General features: G+C 43.9%; 1 protein-coding gene across 1 annotated transcript in view; it reads left to right on the top strand.

The window, feature by feature from the left end:
- LOC149348197 (ubiquitin carboxyl-terminal hydrolase 43-like) overlaps positions 1 to 18,316 on the top strand; it is a 39,874-nt gene that overhangs the window by 2,009 nt on the left and 19,549 nt on the right. Inside the window, exons 2-6 of the mRNA XM_089587987.1 lie at positions 7,274 to 7,507; positions 8,920 to 9,009; positions 14,812 to 15,002; positions 16,449 to 16,560; positions 18,020 to 18,195. Of these exons, the coding sequence (XP_089444113.1) occupies positions 7,274 to 7,507; positions 8,920 to 9,009; positions 14,812 to 15,002; positions 16,449 to 16,560; positions 18,020 to 18,195 (803 nt within the window). The remainder of the gene's footprint in view (positions 1 to 7,273; positions 7,508 to 8,919; positions 9,010 to 14,811; positions 15,003 to 16,448; positions 16,561 to 18,019; positions 18,196 to 18,316) is intronic.

The raw sequence follows: 18,316 nt of genomic DNA, 5'->3' as shown, positions 1-18,316 counted from the left end.
AGATGGAATCTGACTAAATTGTTAGCGTGTCACTATGCAGTGCCACAGCGTTTAATCCTAAACTAACGCTGTTCTTGGTTTTGGTAGCATGTTGGTTTATAGCTTGCTGTGAACCTAAACAAGCTGTCCTCAAGTAGTTCTTGGCTTTGATGAAGTCTTTTGAGAGCAGCCCGAAGCTGGGAACGAAGCATTTTTGTTTTTGACTGATTACAATTACCATTTAATTAAGTCTGTAATCGTGCTTGTTGAGTGGAATGGGGGGCAACTCACTTTGATACACTTTTTCTGTCTTTTTCTACTACGATTAGTTTTCTGTGCTGAGTATCATGAGCCTCTTACCATATTGCAAGGCATATTATAAATAAATACAGGACACATTGTCTACAGGATGCTGTGCATCGATTTTGTCAGGCTCTTGTAGTTGGCCTAGAGAATGGCCATGTATAGTAGCATGTAAGGAAAACCACTTGAGCTGCAAAGCTGTGTCTAAAGGTGTTCCCAACTAATATCCTGCCGATTCCGTAAAGCTGAGTTCTAGGCTGTTTATCTGCACTTGTCTAGGATGATTGTCCACTTTTAGAGCAAGGTATTTTGGAAATTCAGGAAGACAGGAGTCTAGACAGCGGGCAGCTGGGGCAATAGTGAAGATAGTATCGTGCAGCCGTGCTTTCGAAGCTAAGCTGCAGTGCTGTGTTGCATAATGACGTGCGCCTATTATGTATTCAAGCTGGCCGGCCACATGTATGTGCATGGTAGGATAAAGCAGCCATTATTGTCAGCGACCTCTTCACTTGTTCCTTCCTGTTATTGTCTTCCCTAACTCCATTTTTCAAAGCATGGCTGACATCTCCGTCTTTCCATGTGCCGAGTGCCATCTCTCTGTTTACACAAGGCTGTGGAAATAGCCTTACGGGGTGTAGTTGTGACCCTTACAAAAAAGTTTTAGGCAGCTAGAGTGTCTACAGACTTCTGTCTATAAAGTCTGTAGACTTTCTATAGACAAGAGTCTATAGGCAGTACAAATTCCATAGACAATCTATAGACTTATGGCCAAACACTTTTTGTCGACTTTTGTCAATAGACAGTCTATAGACTATGAATAGACAAAAAACAATATCTATAGGAAGTCAATAAGAAGTCTATAGACTGTCTAAAGACATTTTTGTAAGGGGAGCTATCGCAGAGGCTCTTCTGTCGTTTTTCTTTTTTTTCACTTTCACCTGCACAGGAAATGATGTCGGGGAATGTCGGTCTCTAACAGCTGTCGCCGCATGATTCACCCCGCAATGTCAAGCAGATGCGGCAGCTGGGGCCATTCTGTTCACGCTTGGGATCGCTGATATTCGGAAGCGAAGCCTTATATGGCTGTTGTGGCTGTACCGGATAAGATGGAATTTGAAATCACAGTTTTGAAATGATTACAGGCACAAAATTTTTTTTTTCTTTTTCTTTCTTTGCAACGGTAGACAAAGCATTACTCTACATGAATCATGAGATGCAATGTGTTTATGCCTGGTAGATAATTTATAATTGAAATTCTCCTCTTGCATTGTTTTGGTTTCTGCTTCAACAGCCGAATGGGGCTATAGCCTCGAAAGTTCAGTTTGAATGACACGAGGCATGCAAAAAGAGGGTTTGGTCCTGGCTGCGGTGTTTCTTATATTCTTATTGGAGGGGAAGTACTGTCAAACTGTGTTAACTGTTTGGAGCCACCGGGGTTGTCAACACCCAATAGTTTCGAGCTGCACACTCCCGCTATCTTGACATATTTTTTATTTTTATTTTATTTATTTATGACATACTGCAGGCCGTGAGGCTCAAGCAGGAGTGGATACAGAGACAGATCACAAATTGAGCAATAATACCAATGTGCAAACAGAACACGAACAGCACGAAATGACATGGAAGAGAAAAAGAAACTAACAAAACAACATATTCATATGTACCAATGACGGTCATAGTTGTGCCAGTTTTTTTTTTATTTTTGAAACCCTGTAGAAGCGCGCATACATTGTGTGTTAAAAATCGAAAATTGTGGCCTCTGAGGAAGGATTGCTGGTGAAGTGTGAAATGTATGCCAGCAAAGAAACTCTTAATCTTGTAACTGCTGCTGCCGCGGTGGCTCAGCGGTTATGGTGCTCGGCTGCTGACCCGAAAGACGCGGGTTCGATCCCGGCCGCGGTGGCTGAATTTCTTTGGAGGCGAAATTCTAGAGGCCCGTGTACTATGCGATGTCAGTGCACGTTAAAGAACCACAGGTGGTCGAAATTTCCGAAGCCCTCCACTACGGCGTCTCTCATAGCCTTAGTGGCTTTGGGACGTTAAACCCCATAAACTAAACATAAACTAAACTGTAACTGCTGGCTGGAAGCACAGTGCATCTAACCTCAGAGATCCGCGTAAAAAAGGGCTCGATGTTACCTCACTGCTGATAAAAACTACTGGTGACAGAAATGCGCATACGTAAAATCTTTGTTGCCATTTTCCAGCTACAAAAGCATTGTTTCCACTGAAAGTATCCTCTTACATTTAGAATGTGGTAAAGTGTTAATACAAGCCAACTTTAGTTTGTCCTGAGTGTCCCTTGAAAGGGGACCACGAGGATTCTCTTCATCCTACCAAGATTTAGAGCTTTGCAGGATTTTTAAGTGCTGTACTGCATGGCTGAAATAGCACGTAATATGGTCTGAAGACTTTTTATTGAGGGTGTACTTGTGTAGTGCGGCATATTCTTGTCTAAGTAATTTCTGTGCGGCAGTTTTTGCATGGCGTTTTTTTTTTTCTTATGAAAACATAGTGGCAATATTTTAAATTTCATGCTGAAATAACTATGTTTTTGTTTTTAGGAATCATTAGGTTTTGTTTTTAGGTTTTTAGGAATCTTTAGGTTTTGTTTTTAGGTAGTAAGCTAACGACTAGCGAAACTGTTTTTAGCATTAGGCGTGCGTCTTTCTTTTCGCTACTTACAAAAGTTTATTTTTATGGCAGTTACAACAACTTTGTAAACTAAGGTGTAAGGCGTAGCCAGTGAAACGAGATTCAGTTAGTTGGCATGCCAGGTATATTTTTTGTTTGCCACTGTACAGGGCGTGCCCTTGAATGTTGAGTTTTTGGAAGAGTATTAAAATACCCAGAGAAGCAGGCCTGTATCGATTTATTGCTGCTTTCATATGGCTCCTTTTCCCAAAAGGCTAAGTTGTGATAAGCTAGAAACGCTGAAAAATGAAGTGCCTGTAACATCAGTGCTGTGCTTTTTATATGGATCTCTGAGGCCCGGTCACTCTGCCATCCACTTTTAGCTTACGACCATAGAGTCCACGATTCTCTCAACGCTGTTATCAGGTTCATGAGTTTTAGTGCAGTGTCAGGAAAAATGTTTTCCCCTTTCCAGCTCGAAATTCAGTGCCAATAAGTACGTACTTCGCTGCTGAGTGACCATCAACAGGGCCGAGAGAAGCCAGACAGTTGAGTTTTACTGAAAACAAAAATTAGATAGGGTTGTCCTCCCTTTAAGTGCTGATATGGCCGATGGCTGTGTGGGACTTCGTGAACAGCACTGCTCGTTGTTCATGCTGTTGTTGTGCAGGCCGGGCGGCTATGTGCAAGGTTTCTCGTGCTATTGTATCTCTGCACACGCCGGCAACTTTGTGACCGAGCTTACCACGGTTGGTGCAATCACTTTCTCTCGTAATCTTTGTCCCCATTCACGTCGAGAGTGTGTTTACCACACGCGAGGACAGATCTGGGGTGGGGATAGGAATCCGAAGATAGCCGGGGCAACAACAGGCTCGTATCAACACGGCGGAGAGATAACGGCAGCGCCCATATGTGTGGGCCGGTCTCCTGCGGCCTCTTATCTCGGCAGGGGATGTTGGCGGAATTCGAGATTCAGCCAGCTGCGGTTGCCTCACCTGCGTGTATGCGTGCTGCTTTGTGGGCTTGATAACATCGGGGACTTCCGGTAACTAAATAACTTGAGTTACTGATTCAGTTATTAGTTCATTCATTTGGTTAATCGTTCGGTGACAGGCTCGCCTGCTCATTCGTACGCCTTTTGTTTAATGTGTTGCTTGCAAGGTGAGGACAGCATCGATGAGGACACTACCCTGAATTGGCAATCATCTCCGGTTACAGGATAGGAGTAGCACCTGGATGGTTAATTTCATCGATCAGATATCTGCATCTCCACTGGCAGGTCTGCATATCTTCACGAGAACACCACAGTAATATAGAGCTGCAAGGCGGAAGATGTGCTTATCACTTGCAGTACACAAACAGTGTGAGCCTCCATTGGGGTGTGAGTCATTCTGGCTGCTGACACATCTGGTTTGTGGGCTGAAGTGTGTCCTATGGTCTTGAGGACCGTAAGAGAATGACGCAAACTGCACATATCACTGCGTCGTACAAGAAATTCTGGTGGGCGGGTGTCTGCTGTACGGAGACCCCTAAAAAGAAAAAAAAAGCTCGAAGCGGTTCTGGCTGAGTCTTGTGTTGATGTTGTAACACTGAGGCATGTTTATTTTTTATTTTATTTTGCAGAAACGTGGAGGCTAACAAAGAGGGTTCAGCTTAAGTTAAGGACAACGCAGCGAGCCATGGAAAGAAAAATGATAGGTGTAACGTAAAGAGATCGGAAGCGGGCAGAGTGGGTGAGGGAACAAACGCAGGTTAATGACATCCTAGTTGAAATCAAGAGGGAGAAGTGGGCTCGGGCAGGGCATGCAATGCGAAGGCAAGATAACTGCTGGTCCTTAAAGTTAACGGAGTGGATTCCAAGAGAAGGCAAGCGTAGCAGGGGGCGGCAGAAAGTTAGGTGGGCGGATGAGAATAAGAAGTTTGCGGGGATACGAAGGCTGCAGCTGGCGAAGGACAGGGTTAATTGGAGAGACATGGGAGAGGCCTTTGCCCTGCAGTGGGCGTGGTCAGGCTGATGATGATGATGACACGCACGTAGATGCTTTCAATTTCACCAGGAATTGTAGCAAAAAAGGAGGATGAATGGATAGAGTGAAATGCAGTTTTGACAGTCATCATCATCATCATCATCAGCCTGACTATGCCCACTGCAGGGCGAAGGCCTCTCTCATGTCTCTCCAATTAACCCTGTCCTGCGCCAGCCGCGGCCACTGTATTCCCGCAAATTTCTTAATCTCGTCCGCCCACCTAATTTTCTGCTGCCCCCTGCTACGCTTGCCTTCTCTTGGAATCCACTCCGTTACCCTTAAGGACCAGCAGTTATCTTGCCTTCGCATTACATGCCCTGCCCAAGCCCATTTCTTCCTCTCGATTTCAACTAGGATATCATTAACGCGCGTTTGTTCTCTCACCTAATCCGCCCGCTTCCGATCTCTTGACGTTACACCTATCATTTTTCTTTCCAGTAGCTTTCTTTTAGACGGGAAGCCCATGAGGCATTTCCAGGGTTATCGTCAGCCTGACTATGCCCATTGCAGGGCAAAGGCTTCTGCCAGATCTCTCCAGTTAATCCAGTCCTACTTCCCCTCTTAAGGGGGGACGAGGGTCTTAAAACTGAGCTTTTTATTTATGGCTCGAATCTCATGAATTTTTTCACACAGATGCACTTTTCTCTTCTGATTCCAAAAATATAGTCATAATTGAGCTGGTGGTCTTAGATCAAAAGTTATCTTAAATTCTAGACTGTAATTAGGTAATTTCTTACGCAGCTTTAATGAACTTCCTCACTGCATTTTGTTGCTTTCAATTACATGAATTGATAGCCAGCAAATTTGCACACCCGATGACATTCTTACTCATTTTGTTTAGGCCGCGTAAGAAATAGCAATTTACAGTTAGCTTAACGAGTTGCAGTGTCCAGTACTGCGACCTTTTACTCTCAACACAGTATATCAGGATGACATGCCTTTAGAGAAAAAGGAAGAATGTCACCAGGTATGGGAACTCTCTGGCTATCAGTTCATGTAAATAAAAGCAACAAAATGCAATGAGAAAGTTCATTAAAGCTGCCTAAGAAATTACCTAATTACATTACAGACTTTGTAAGATTTAAGGTCACCAGGTCAAATATGATTACATATTTGAAATCAGAAGAGGAAAACACATGTGTGTGCAAAATTTCCTGAGATTCTAGCCATAAATAAAAAAGATAATTTTAAGACCCTCGTCCCCCTTTAAAGGGGCACCGCGATGATTTCCTGAGTACCAGTTAATATCATTAAATAGATTCATCATGCTTTCCATAGACCAGAGCAAAAAGAATTATTGAAATCGGAGCATGCAAACGAAAGTTATTCCACTCTGAAAATTCGAAATGAAAAGCTCAGACGAAAACGCATTTCACTCACCCATTTCACTCACCCAGTACCGAGATTGGGCGCTACCAATCAGAACCGCGCCTAGCGCAGACGCAGCGGAAGCGTGCATGCAGTTGTTGCTTTGTCGGGGCTGTAGACAGCCGCGCATTTTGATGGCGTCTTCCCCCCGTGTACGCGACGCCGTAGTCAGGGCAGGGGTGACTAACGACAAAGGAAGCTCCCCGAAGTTTCTTTTTTAGTCGGACTGGAAGGCTGTCAGCGGTAGCCCCCCTCCCCCCCAAACTCGAATCCCGTCTCTTGTCCGGCCTTTCTCTTCACAATTTTGGGCAAGGTGTGTCGACTGACTTTTTTTTTTGCTGCCGTCTTGGTATGGTCACGGCTGGTCTCGACGCGCGCGCTTTCTGGTCTGAGCCAACGTTTTTTGAACAGCGCTGGCTGCCACGAAGGTTTGAAGCGGAACGGAAAGTGTCGCCCCTAGCTGTATTCTTGTTGGTTTTCGTTCGCTTTCCCTGCTTCTTTCCAGTTTTTGTGGCATGTGAAAAGCTTTTCAGCACTCAGAGGCATAATATTTTGGATCCATTTCGCAAGAATAAAGGAACAATATGCAAACTGGACGCCCAACCAATGAGAAAGGCAGCGCCCTATCTGGATGCCACCTCATTTCCGCTGCCGCAAATGGCCGCCACTTTGCGACACCATCGGCTCGAAACAAGCATTTCTAGCGAAGATTAAAATATCAAATAGTATGATTTCGGTGATCTCATTGCGCGTTCAGGACTCGCAATGTCCCTTACTCTGCATACAAAGAATAAAGACCCCATGCTTTATCTACGTCGCAGGGAACCTTTAACCTAGTTCCAACTGCAGCGTGCAAGTAACGACAGAATTCATTCTTGTGTGCAAGGCGACTGTTCGTTTTGTATTGGAGATGCTTGTACATGGGTGCATCTGCACGAGGTTGTGACTGTGTTTTCTCGCAGAGTCGGTCGTCGTCGTCGTCGTCGAGGGGCGGAGGTGGTGTGTCAGCAGTGACGCCATGGCAGGGCAGTCCCGTGGCGGCGCTGTTTGCCGGCCAGCTGCGGCTGCGACTCAAGTGTCCGAGCTGCGGTCAGCAGAGCAACACCTTCGACCCGTTCGTGTGCCTCTCGCTGCCCATTCCGGCGGCAAGCCAGTGGCTCTGTCACGTGCACTTCGTCCCACGCAACTCCCCACCCGTGAGCGAATAACAGCAGTTTTTTCTTCTCTCTCTTTTTGCTGTGAATTTATTTATTTATTTATTACCTCAAAGGCCCCGGTTGTGGGGCATTACATGAGCGATGGGCGGATTACATGCAGATTATATAAAGATTACAGAGTACATAAAGATTACAGGATACATAAAGATGACTGATTACATAAGGATGGCCTCAATCTTTTTCTTGAAGTCGATGCAGTTGACGATGAGTACGGCTTCCGGCGGCAGATCGTTCCAGTCCCGAGATGATATGACAAAAAAAGAACGGAAATGAGATGTAGTTCTTGCAGCGGGTGGGTATACAGTCTTGATGTGGTTGTTGCGGCTAGAAGGACGATGAGCTGTTGATATGATAGATGATCGTAAAGGTGAATGATAGAACTTGTGGAATAGGCAGAGTCGAGATATTTTTCTTCTAGTTTCAAGGTTAGGCAAAGATGCTCTGGATTTGATTGCATTGAATTGGATTGGATTGTATAACCGATGCATCACCACAAGTCTAAACAGAAGCACCACCACCAGCTACACTACCAGCTGTACCATGGCGTAGGTACGGATATTGCTTTCCTAATTACGGGGCTTAACCAAGCTAAGCCACACATTTTTTGGCGGGCTTTAAGTGAGCCACCGTTTTTTTGACACAGGGCGTTAAAAAAATTGAAGGCGGGCATGTGATTTTGATGTTGTTGAAACATGTTTGTCAGTTGACACTCGGGAAAACAATGACAGTGCCTCTCCAATGAGTTTGTCGCGGTTCACAGTGCCACTGCAGCTTTGGTATGTGTGGCTTTGTGCTAGTTACCTTAAGTACCTACATGTTTGCAATTTGTAGCTTCCATTGATTGGCCAGTACAACATTCCAACTATTTCAAAATTTTTTTCGTGAATCCCAATTTTAGGACCCGCCACGGTGGCTCAGTGGTTATGGTGCTCGGCTGCTAACCCAAAAGACGCCGGTCCGATTCCGGCCGCGGCGGTTGAATTTCAATGGAGGCGAAATTCTAGAGGCCCGTGTACTGTGCAGTGTCAGTGCCCGTTAAAGAACCCCAGGTGGTCAAAATTTCCGGAGCCCTTCACTACGGCGCCCCTCATAGCCTGGGTCGCTTTGGGACGTTAAACTCCATAAAACAAAACCAGCCAAATTTAGGGGGTCAACCTATATACCGTGTATCGACCAATGTGTGAGTAAGTATGATAACTTACTGTAGAGGGATCATGTAGAGGCTCTCTGTGGTGGTTATGACACTTTTGTGCTGGAAGGGATTGACTGATGCTCATGTACCTGTCGGAAGGTAATATCAGTTACACAGATGTTGGAGATTGAGAATGATTTCTTCAGTTCTTGGTAACTGCTGCCTCACTGCTTGTTTTTTTTCTTCTTTTATTATAAAGACGAAGCTGGCCTTCCACACGGACTTTGGAGCAGCGATGGAGCAAGTGCGACTGCGGATATCTGGCGAATGTCACATTCCTCCGGATCAGGTATTATCCTCTGAATTGCACTTTCCCATTCTCACCTTCAACTTTTTAGCTCGGGTTGTTGGGCGCTGTTCTTTACAGGCGAGGTTTCTGAAGCCAAACCAAGCTTTGCCGCAGTCATTTGTCATTGGGGCTACAAAAACTGTGTAAATGGCAGATTTCAGGCCTTTGGAGGAGAATTTTGTTGTGTTAGACAGCTGGGCTCTGAAAAGGCACAGCTGTGGGGGAACTCTTATGCGAGGTTAATGACATTTTACCAGATGTGATGTGACATTTTCTTTATCCTGCTCATCACCAGGTGGCAGTATCTACCCTTCTGACAATGCTTTGCTTTTCTGTGGTGTTCTTTCTTTTTTTGCCTCCCGGTATTTTCAGTGGGGATCTGAAGTTTATAAATAAATCAGCAAACAGATTTTCGTCTGAAAACGGCTCACAGTCCAGTTGTGTTTATACCTAGCTTATGTCCATGCAGACTTTGGCTGTATTGGCGATGTGTTATCACTGTAGTTTCTTTTATATGGGGCATTGCAAACAGAATGTTGTCGCAGTTCAGATACCCACTATGTGCACAACCTATATGGGGCACTTTTATTGTGCCAAATTTGGAAAATTAACAATGCAATCTTTTATCGTGCAGAGTGCATCTGTCGGTAAACTGACAGTTCTTTATCTGCTCGTGTCTAATTTATGCGTACAACGTAACGAAACCTTATAATCGCCCTATTTATCTCTCAATCACTGATACAAGCAATATGTGTGGTATTTACTCAAATGTAATGGGAGTTTACCTAGTGGCAAAAAAGAGTGAGAAGCCATCTCTTGCAGCATAATTGAAGCAGTGTATTTGAATAAATGCATCATTGTTTTCCTGCTTGTCTCTGGCAAATGCAACCCGCGCATTACAATCATGGTCCTGCTAGATTAAAGTAAATATTTATTATATTTATATATTATATAATATTTATTTATTTTTTAATACTGTACTCTATGACAGGCTCATATTGGAGCGGGAACAAAATCACGAAAGGCACAAGTTATTAATAAAACATACAAATAAAAAAGTATAGGTACTGACCGACAGTACACGGTAATCATCAGGCACATCGAGGTTGTAAAAAGGAAGGTAATTGGCAGCAGTATCTCCGCATCATGTCATGTACAAGCGTTCATTCGACAAGTGGCATTCTTTGGGCCTCTAGGCATGTTTCACGACGGTGAATCTTGTTAGCCAAAAAATGTCTCCACTCGTGTGGAAAATGTTTCCAGAGATTCTGGGATCGCAAAGCCAAAGTAGACACACTTCTGTGTCATTCTTGCTCTATTCTTATAAGATATGCGGGGCGTAGCGTTGGGCAGTTGTGTCTTGTTGGTGGCGACTCTTTGGCACCTGGCAATAAACTTATCCATGATAAAAAAATTGTGAAGAAGAAAAAAATCCAGTGCAAACACACAGCGATTAACCCTTTAAAGCCCAGCCATTGGAAACAGAGGATAAAAGCCATGATCTTTCAGGATTTCATCACTAGGGGCCCCTTCATTGCAGAAATGTAAAAATTCTGGGAGATCTGTTAAGAAAAAATGTTGATAGCACAACTAAAATTAGCCAATTTTGATGATTTCTGGATGTTCGAGGATGTTAAAACTGAAAGCGAATACGCAGGGAAAGCGAATACGAAGAGAAAAATTCAAAACTGCTCTCTCGTCTAGAATGGCAGTGTTATGAGCACTGAAATTTGAGCCTTTAGGGTTAGCTTTTGCATGAGTTTACGTTTCAGCTGGCCTCCTGTATCTCGGGCAGCTTTCACTTTCACCTCTGCTTTGATAAGTATGCTAGCAATTCATGCAGCACTTCATCATGAGTAGGGCCCGGAAATTTAGGCGCTAAAGAACCCCGAAATAGGCAGGCATCTAGGCTCTAAAAAATATTGAAATAGGCGCTATAAAGTAAAAATAGGCGCTTTGATTAATACTCTTTATTCATAAGTAAAAGATTTTTAAATCAAGCACAGAGAGTAGGCAGTCCTCAACTGAAGCAATAAAGCGCATTCTCAGGTTTTCGAACTTGAAGCTCCTTCGGTTTTCACTAAGCATAGCTTTGTACTTTAAAAGGCTTCTTTTGACATCACATGAACTTACGCACGAACCTAAAACATGAGAGTTGATAAAGGCTTAGGCCTTCAGGTGATGTGGTCGTATAGACTCCGCGTAGAAAGTCTCTGATTTGGGAAATTGTTTCTAGGCATCTATTTTTTTCTACCAATTGTTGCATCTTCGTAGAAGCAGTAACGCCCTTTCCGTCCAGTCCCAGAAGTGCTGCTGGTACTTCTGCCACTACCTTCAACAATTCATCTATTGAGAGTCCAGCCTTTTCCAACTTTGTCATCCTTACCGTCAATTTTGAGAAGTTTGCACTAATGTATGTCAGGTCTCTTTCCAAACTTGCCTCTTGCAACACTTCGAGATAAACACTTCGTTACACTACGTTCAAGCTACAATTCGAGAAAAACGTTCGGCGAGACCCGCGCATTTTGTGCGTGCGTCGGCGCGCGCCTTTCGCCATACATAGACAGATGTCTCAAAATTGAAAAGCGGCACCGAAGCCCAAAGTGCCAGATTTAGGCATTTATAGGCAAAAAGTGCGGTTAAATAGGTAGTATTTCCTAAAAAATGACAAAAAGGCAGGCAGGTGTAAAAATCTTCCGTTTAGGCATTTATAGCCATGTTTAGGCAAATGCCTAAATTTCCGGGCCCTTATCATGAGTAAAATTAAAATCACATTTTGACACTGCATATCACAGGTGATAGCACATACGGCATTATGGGTCTGCTCCTGTGCATACCTGTGTGTAGTTGACTGGAAATAAACAAAATTTTGAGCTCCGTGTGAATTATCCTGGCTGCCGTTATGTTAAAAAGTGAAGTGTGGTTTATAACGTAGGGACGTCTCTCGGGGTGTACTAGTTGTTCGCATCCCACTAACCGTTTACTTTCGAGCACTTCCGCGCTCACTATTAGCTGCAACATGCAGGGTCTGGTAGTTATTCAGTTTATTTATTTATTTTTTTATTTATTGATACCCTCAGGGTGGGAACATTACAGAGGGGAGTGGGTTGATACAATGATATATATGAACAAAGCAAAAATTTCACAATATAAGTAACAAATAACGTGAATGTCTGGAATATAACTGGAACAGTGTTAAGTGTGCGGGCATACGACAGGGTGAATGATTACAACCTAAGAGACAGTTTACAAGGCAGGTAACAGTTAACAAGGCAGTGCGAGCCCAGCAGTGCTAGAAATGTTTGCATTGAGCAATCATTGCAAAGAACAAGGTACTCTGAACGTTTGCACAAGTTGGGTGCTCCATGTGAAAGCGCAGTTAACCAGAATCAAAGGTTTATTGTCAGAATAAGAAACAGAACACCTAATTTTATTCAGACATGTGAAAGAAACGTAGCAACTACACCAGGATTATAAGAGCACAGGACAAAGACCCAGGATTTAAGGGGGGACCCTGGTCTTGAAAAAAAAATTTTTATTAATGAAGTCACAGTTACGAAATTTTCAGGCCACATGTATTTTTGTGCGCTAGTTTTAGATATGCCTTTTAATTTCGTGTAAAACAATTCCTTGAGCACTTGTGCAATTTTTATGCAAATATTTTGGGAAAAGTTTTGCAGAAAATTTGCTGCAGGAAACTCGCTGAAATGCATGCCATTGGGTTCTCTTGACACCAAGGAATACACTAAGGGTAAAATTGTCTTCCTGCCTATCATAGAACTTAAGTTATAGGGTTTTGAAGTTGTCACTTCAGAAATGAGAAGGAAAGTCTGTATTCCTGTTTCTGAAGTGGCTGCTTCAGTACCCTATAACTCAAGTTCTATGATAGCCAGGATGATAATTTTACTCTTATTGCATTCCTTGGTGTCAGGAGAACCCAATGGCATACATTTCAGCGAGTTTCCCCACAGCAAATTTTCTTCAGAACTCTCCGCAAAATACTTGCATAAAAAGTGCATAAGTGCTCAAGGAATTGTTTTACACAAAATTAAATGACATATCTAGAATCAGCGCACAAAAATACATGTGCCCTGAAAATTTCATAACTATGACTAAACTAATAAAATTTTCTTTTCAAGACCAGTGTCCCCCCTTAACCGGAATCAAAGGTTTATTGTTAAAATAAGGAGCAGAACACCTAATTTTAGTCGAACGTGTGAAAGAAACGTAGCAACTACACTAGGATTATAAGAGCACAGGACAAAGACCCAGGATTTAAAGTCTTATCATGATGCCTAGCTATCAAATAAAATTTTCATTTTCACCTCCTCAGGAATTTTAGGATGGTCAATGCCTCATGGTTTGAAAACATGGCTTGTACTGGTTGTGGGGTTTGTTCGGGGACTTTCAAGCTGCTGGCAGAAGCTTCTGCTGAGAGCGGGAAATGCCATGGCTGACAGCTTGTGCTTTTTTGTGTTATTGTTTGGAAGCATACCCAAGCAAGGCTCTAGGCTGGAAGGCACCTCTCGTTTGGCTGTAGCTGTTTACGCGCCTGTACTTCTGTTCTTTATGTTGTTTTATTTCTTTTGCGCATGTCTGGAATACTTTGCATGCTCAGGCTTCTTCTGTTTCTCGTACTGCGCTGTCATCATGTCTTTGTAAATTCCCGAACCACGTGGAAACTTAAGGCATAGTGTTTCCAATCACAAGTTTTGAAATTCTGAATTTTTGCCTCTTTTATTTATTTACCTATTTATATTGTACTCTCAGGGCTAGAGGTGTGGGAGAGGGAAGCTCAGGAAATGTGAATTTTCAAGTTGAATTAATTTAAATTCAAGTCTATTAAATTTTTTAGTTTTGTTTCACATTTAAAATTTGAAGCTTCAGTTTGAAATGAACGCACTAATATGAATGCTGTTATCACAGCCAAATGTTGATTTTATGGAGCTTTATTTTGCAGATTTCTAGGGTGCAACCTTTGGCCTAGTGCCATACTTTAAGGAGCAGAATTATTTTTGCTCAAGCAGAGCAATTAGAGCTCCCACAATGTAACCTGTGTCCTGAGTAATGTATGTTGCCGGATAGTTGGTTCTGCACGATAAATTTTAAACAAGGCACACACTCAAAAGGAGAAGATGGCAAGCACAGGTTCCTGTGCCCATTTCTTTTAGAAGCGAGGCACCCATCCTTGAAAGAAAGAAACGCACCCCTGGTGTGGGTTGTGTGAGGCGGCCATGAATCACCCCCTAACTAGAAGAATAAGAATGGGGTGGATCGCATTTGGCAGGTTCTCTCAGATCATGAATGGCAGTTTACCAATATCCCTCAAGAGAAAAGTATACAACAGGTGTATCTTACCAGTGCTCACCTATGGGGCAGAAACGTGGAGGCTAACAAGGAGGGTTCAGCTTACGTTAAGGACAACGCAGCGAGCTATGGAAAGAAAAATGATAGGTGTAACATTAAGAGATCAGAAGCGGGCGGAGTGGGTGAGGGAACAGGCGTGGGTTAATGACATTCTAGTTGAAATCGAGAGGAAGATGTGGGCTTGGGCAGGGCGTGTAACGCGAAGACAAGATAACCGCTGGTCCTTAAGGATAACGGAGTGGATTCCAAGAGAAGGCAAGTGTAGCAGGGGGCGGCAGAAAGTTAGGCGGGCGGATGAGATTCAGAAGTTTGCGGGGATACGGTGGCCGCAACTGGCCAAGGACAGGGTTAATTGAAGAGACATGGGAGAGGACTTTGCCCTGCAGTGGGCGTAGTCAGGCTGATGATGATGATGTGTTCGCTTTGCACGTGCAGTTGCTTCTGCTGGAAGAGACCAAGGAAGGGTTCGGTACACTGTTTGAGGGTGACGAGATTGCGAGTGCTGTCTCAGCAAACTCCCGCCTGGTGGCCCTGGAGCTGCCCCCGGCCAGCACGGACCCAGCCCTGCCCAAGGACAGCCAGATCCTCGTCCTGTGTCGGTCCAGGGTGGGCACGTCCGGTCCCTGGTGAGTCCCGCGTGAGCCGACTTTGTTTACAGCGGCAGCTGTAGGTGGCGTGTTCGGTGACGTTGCGTCGTCGTTGGCAACAGCAGCATCCTTGCTCTTCCCTCTCTCTCTCTCTCTCGCCTCTTTTCCCCCTTTCCTGCACCTGTTTCCCTCATTGCGCCAAACGTCCATCCACCTCGTGTAGATGGATAAGTGACCGTGTGTGGTCGACATCCCACACCTATACCATGGTTGCCAAGCTCTCCAATTGTCAGTGGAATTTTACACCAACCCTAGCAGTTGATGAAATTTGTGTCACCGCAAAAATGAATGTCCTGTAACTTTTTAAAAATTTTGCTTGCTCGCTGGTTACCTATGTCTTCTTAATGCTGTGGGACCTTTCATGCCGATTTAATTTTCTGCCTGGAGTGTTTTTACTCACTGTATGCTTATTTTGGTCTAAAAATAGGCATTTAGAAAATAAATTGTTGTAGACGACTGTAAGAAAGTGTTTACACTCTGAAAGCAATATTACGTTTGTAGATGATATAGAGCTTTGCTATGTGGATGCTTTACAACTTGTGCACCAGGAATCGGCTAACAAAAATTCGAACGAAAGCAAACAAAAACATCTCTAAAGAGACGAACTACTGCTCCCAGCTGTTGGACGAGTATCTGACATTCATCCAAAAATACGTCGGAGTAAACCATCTTGGGATGGCCATAAGAATTGTTATGTCACAGGCTTCCCATGGCCATCTATCTAACAGCCTTGGAAGGAAATGAGTTAAAGGTACACTTAGGAAGGCTTTGTTAAATGTTCAATGTTTGGCTCTTTCCTCTTTCTCAATAAAAAGGGTTATCTATCATTGGGGGCCCATTCCATTTAGTCCTCGCTGTCTTTATAAACACATCGGTATCCTTTAACCTACTTGGCATCACTTTTCCTGTTTCTAGCTGCTCTTAATTGTTGAAGACATCAGTATCCTTCAGCCGCTTTTAGAGCGAAAAGCTCTACTCTCCGCATGCAAAGTGCAACATCAAAACGACTTGACGATGACCTTCAACCAGGAGGATAGATGGAGGTGTGGCTTTGAGGTCTGATCACGTGCCCAAGTTTTTCCCTAATTCTGTCTGACTTTAGCACAAATGCTACTGGTACTGCGATTAGCCTACTTCTGTTTATCTAAATCTAATCTGGTCTTTCAAAATTGTGATCTTAGTACGTCTCAAATTAAGCATAGCAGTCGTCACAGCTCTCACTTTTGGAAGCAGTAAAGGTTTCTTGTGTGTTGCATTGGACTGCTCTGCCCATTCTGCTGTGTGAGCACGAGCCACACTTCAGCCCTACTGATCTTTCGCTTGATTGTCACTTTGGACAACTTCATGAAAAAGTCCACATTCACAGGGGTGAGTTGTGCTTATTTGACGAGCGAGTTTTCCGTCTCTTTTTTATTTTTCCCTTAGTTTGGGGGCCACTCGTGCGGCCTGGGTCCCCAGAGAAGTCTCGGTCACAGAGCTGAAGAAGAAGCTCCTCGAGGGCCTCCCCACATCAAGGCAGTCAGCACTGAAGGACCAGGCAAGGACGTCCTCGTTTAACCGTGCTAAAGAACGCAGTGTCTTCGACTTATTCGACTGTAGCGGTGAAAAATGAAGCACACTGCTTTTCTGAATGCTTTCTGGAGTGCCCACGTTTCAACGCTGCAACCATGAGTGATACTTTGTGTCATTGTATGTGAGGTAGCGCAAAACGGGACAAGGGACAGAGAAAGATGCACACAACACAGGCAAACAAACCTCTACTCCCCTACACATCCCCACATTCTAAACTCGTAAAACAAGGCATTATTACTTTATGTTTGAAAAATGCCCTGGAAAAGTCATGCCCCCACCTCATCAGCCAGAGCTTTCGCGAACAACTCGCAAGGTTCAATTAAGTGGGCTACCCAGCTGATATCTGTGTTTCTGTCGCTGAAGGCATACTGAAGAAGAAGCGCCAGAGCAACTACCGTCTGTGCCTTCAGAAAGAAAGGAAGGCAAAATTGCCGTCAAAATAGTGCCTGTGTTGTGTGCATCTTTCTCTGTCTTTTGTGCTGTTTTGCGCTACGTCACATACCATGAATCACAGTTACCAACTTGCCAAAGTTTCTACCCTTGTGATACTTTGTTGTCGTACTCGAAAACAGGGATTGCATTAAAGTTTTGAAAGGTGATAGCTTAGTTTCTGGCGTGCGGGGATGAAAGTTCCACGCAGGAACCACAACCTGTTTCTTGAACTTTCGCAGTTGTGCCTAGAAGGGAGTGTCTGGGGTGTTAAGGGGGGACATGGGTCTTAGAGCATTTTTTTTTTTATTTACAGACCAAATGCAATGAAACTGCACAGACTTATTCAGTGTTTTCTGCTGATTTCAAATATGCTATTTGTTTATTTCTAGGCCAATTAGTTCCTGAGATATTAATATATATATCATGCCATTGTCTGCTCAAACAATAGGGAAAAAATGGGCCACCAGAAATTTAATCCTAATATGTGGGTAGATACTACAATGTGTGAGGAATGCAACGCTGGAAGCAGTTTTCAGTTTTTTGTCCGTGTGGACAAATGGGCTAATAGTTAGTTCCATGTGTGTCATGTGTTTTCTGCCACTGTATGTCTGGCTAACTATTGAGCCCATTTGTCCACACGGACAAAAAACTGAAAACTGCTTCCAGCGTTGCATTCCTGACACATTGTAGTATCTACCCACATATTAAAATTAAATTTCTGGTGGCCCATTTTTTTCTTCTATTGTTTGAGCAGACAATGGCATGATATATATATTAATATCTCAGGAACTAATTGGTCTGGAAATAAACAAATTGCGTATTTGAAATCAGCAGAAAAAAACTGAATAAGTCTGTGCAGTTTCGTTGCATTTGGTCTGTAAATAAAGAAATGCTCTAAGACCCATGTTCCCGCCTTAAAGCTTCAGTGGTGGCAGTTTGGTGTTTAAACAGGGGGTCTTCTCTCCTCCCCTCCTTCAATCTCCCCCTTTCAGGATTTGGTGGGCAGGCTGGATGTGCTGGTGTGGGACGCCCGTCAGATTCTGCCGGCGGATGTGGACCACCCGCTGTTCCTGGAGTTTGTGGACTGCCTGCTGGAGGCCTCCAGGGACCTGGCACCGGCACCCCTGCTCCGGGTGGTGCTCCAGTGGGAGCCACAGGTCGCTGACCGGTCAGTGTCCCCATTCCCATTTACCTAGTTGAATGCGCGCCAGGCATTTGAGTCATGGGAGAGTGCGCTGTGTAGAGACATTGAAAACAAATTGAGGTTGGCCTGTTTGAATTCATTAAAT

The sequence above is a fragment of the Amblyomma mixtum genome, chromosome 4 (genome assembly GCF_055824585.1).
Source record: "Amblyomma mixtum isolate Tamu chromosome 4, ASM5582458v1, whole genome shotgun sequence".
Lineage (NCBI taxonomy): Eukaryota > Metazoa > Arthropoda > Arachnida > Ixodida > Ixodidae > Amblyomma > Amblyomma mixtum.
Note: the sequence above shows the minus strand (reverse complement) of the source record. Positions and strands in the feature narration are given on the sequence as shown.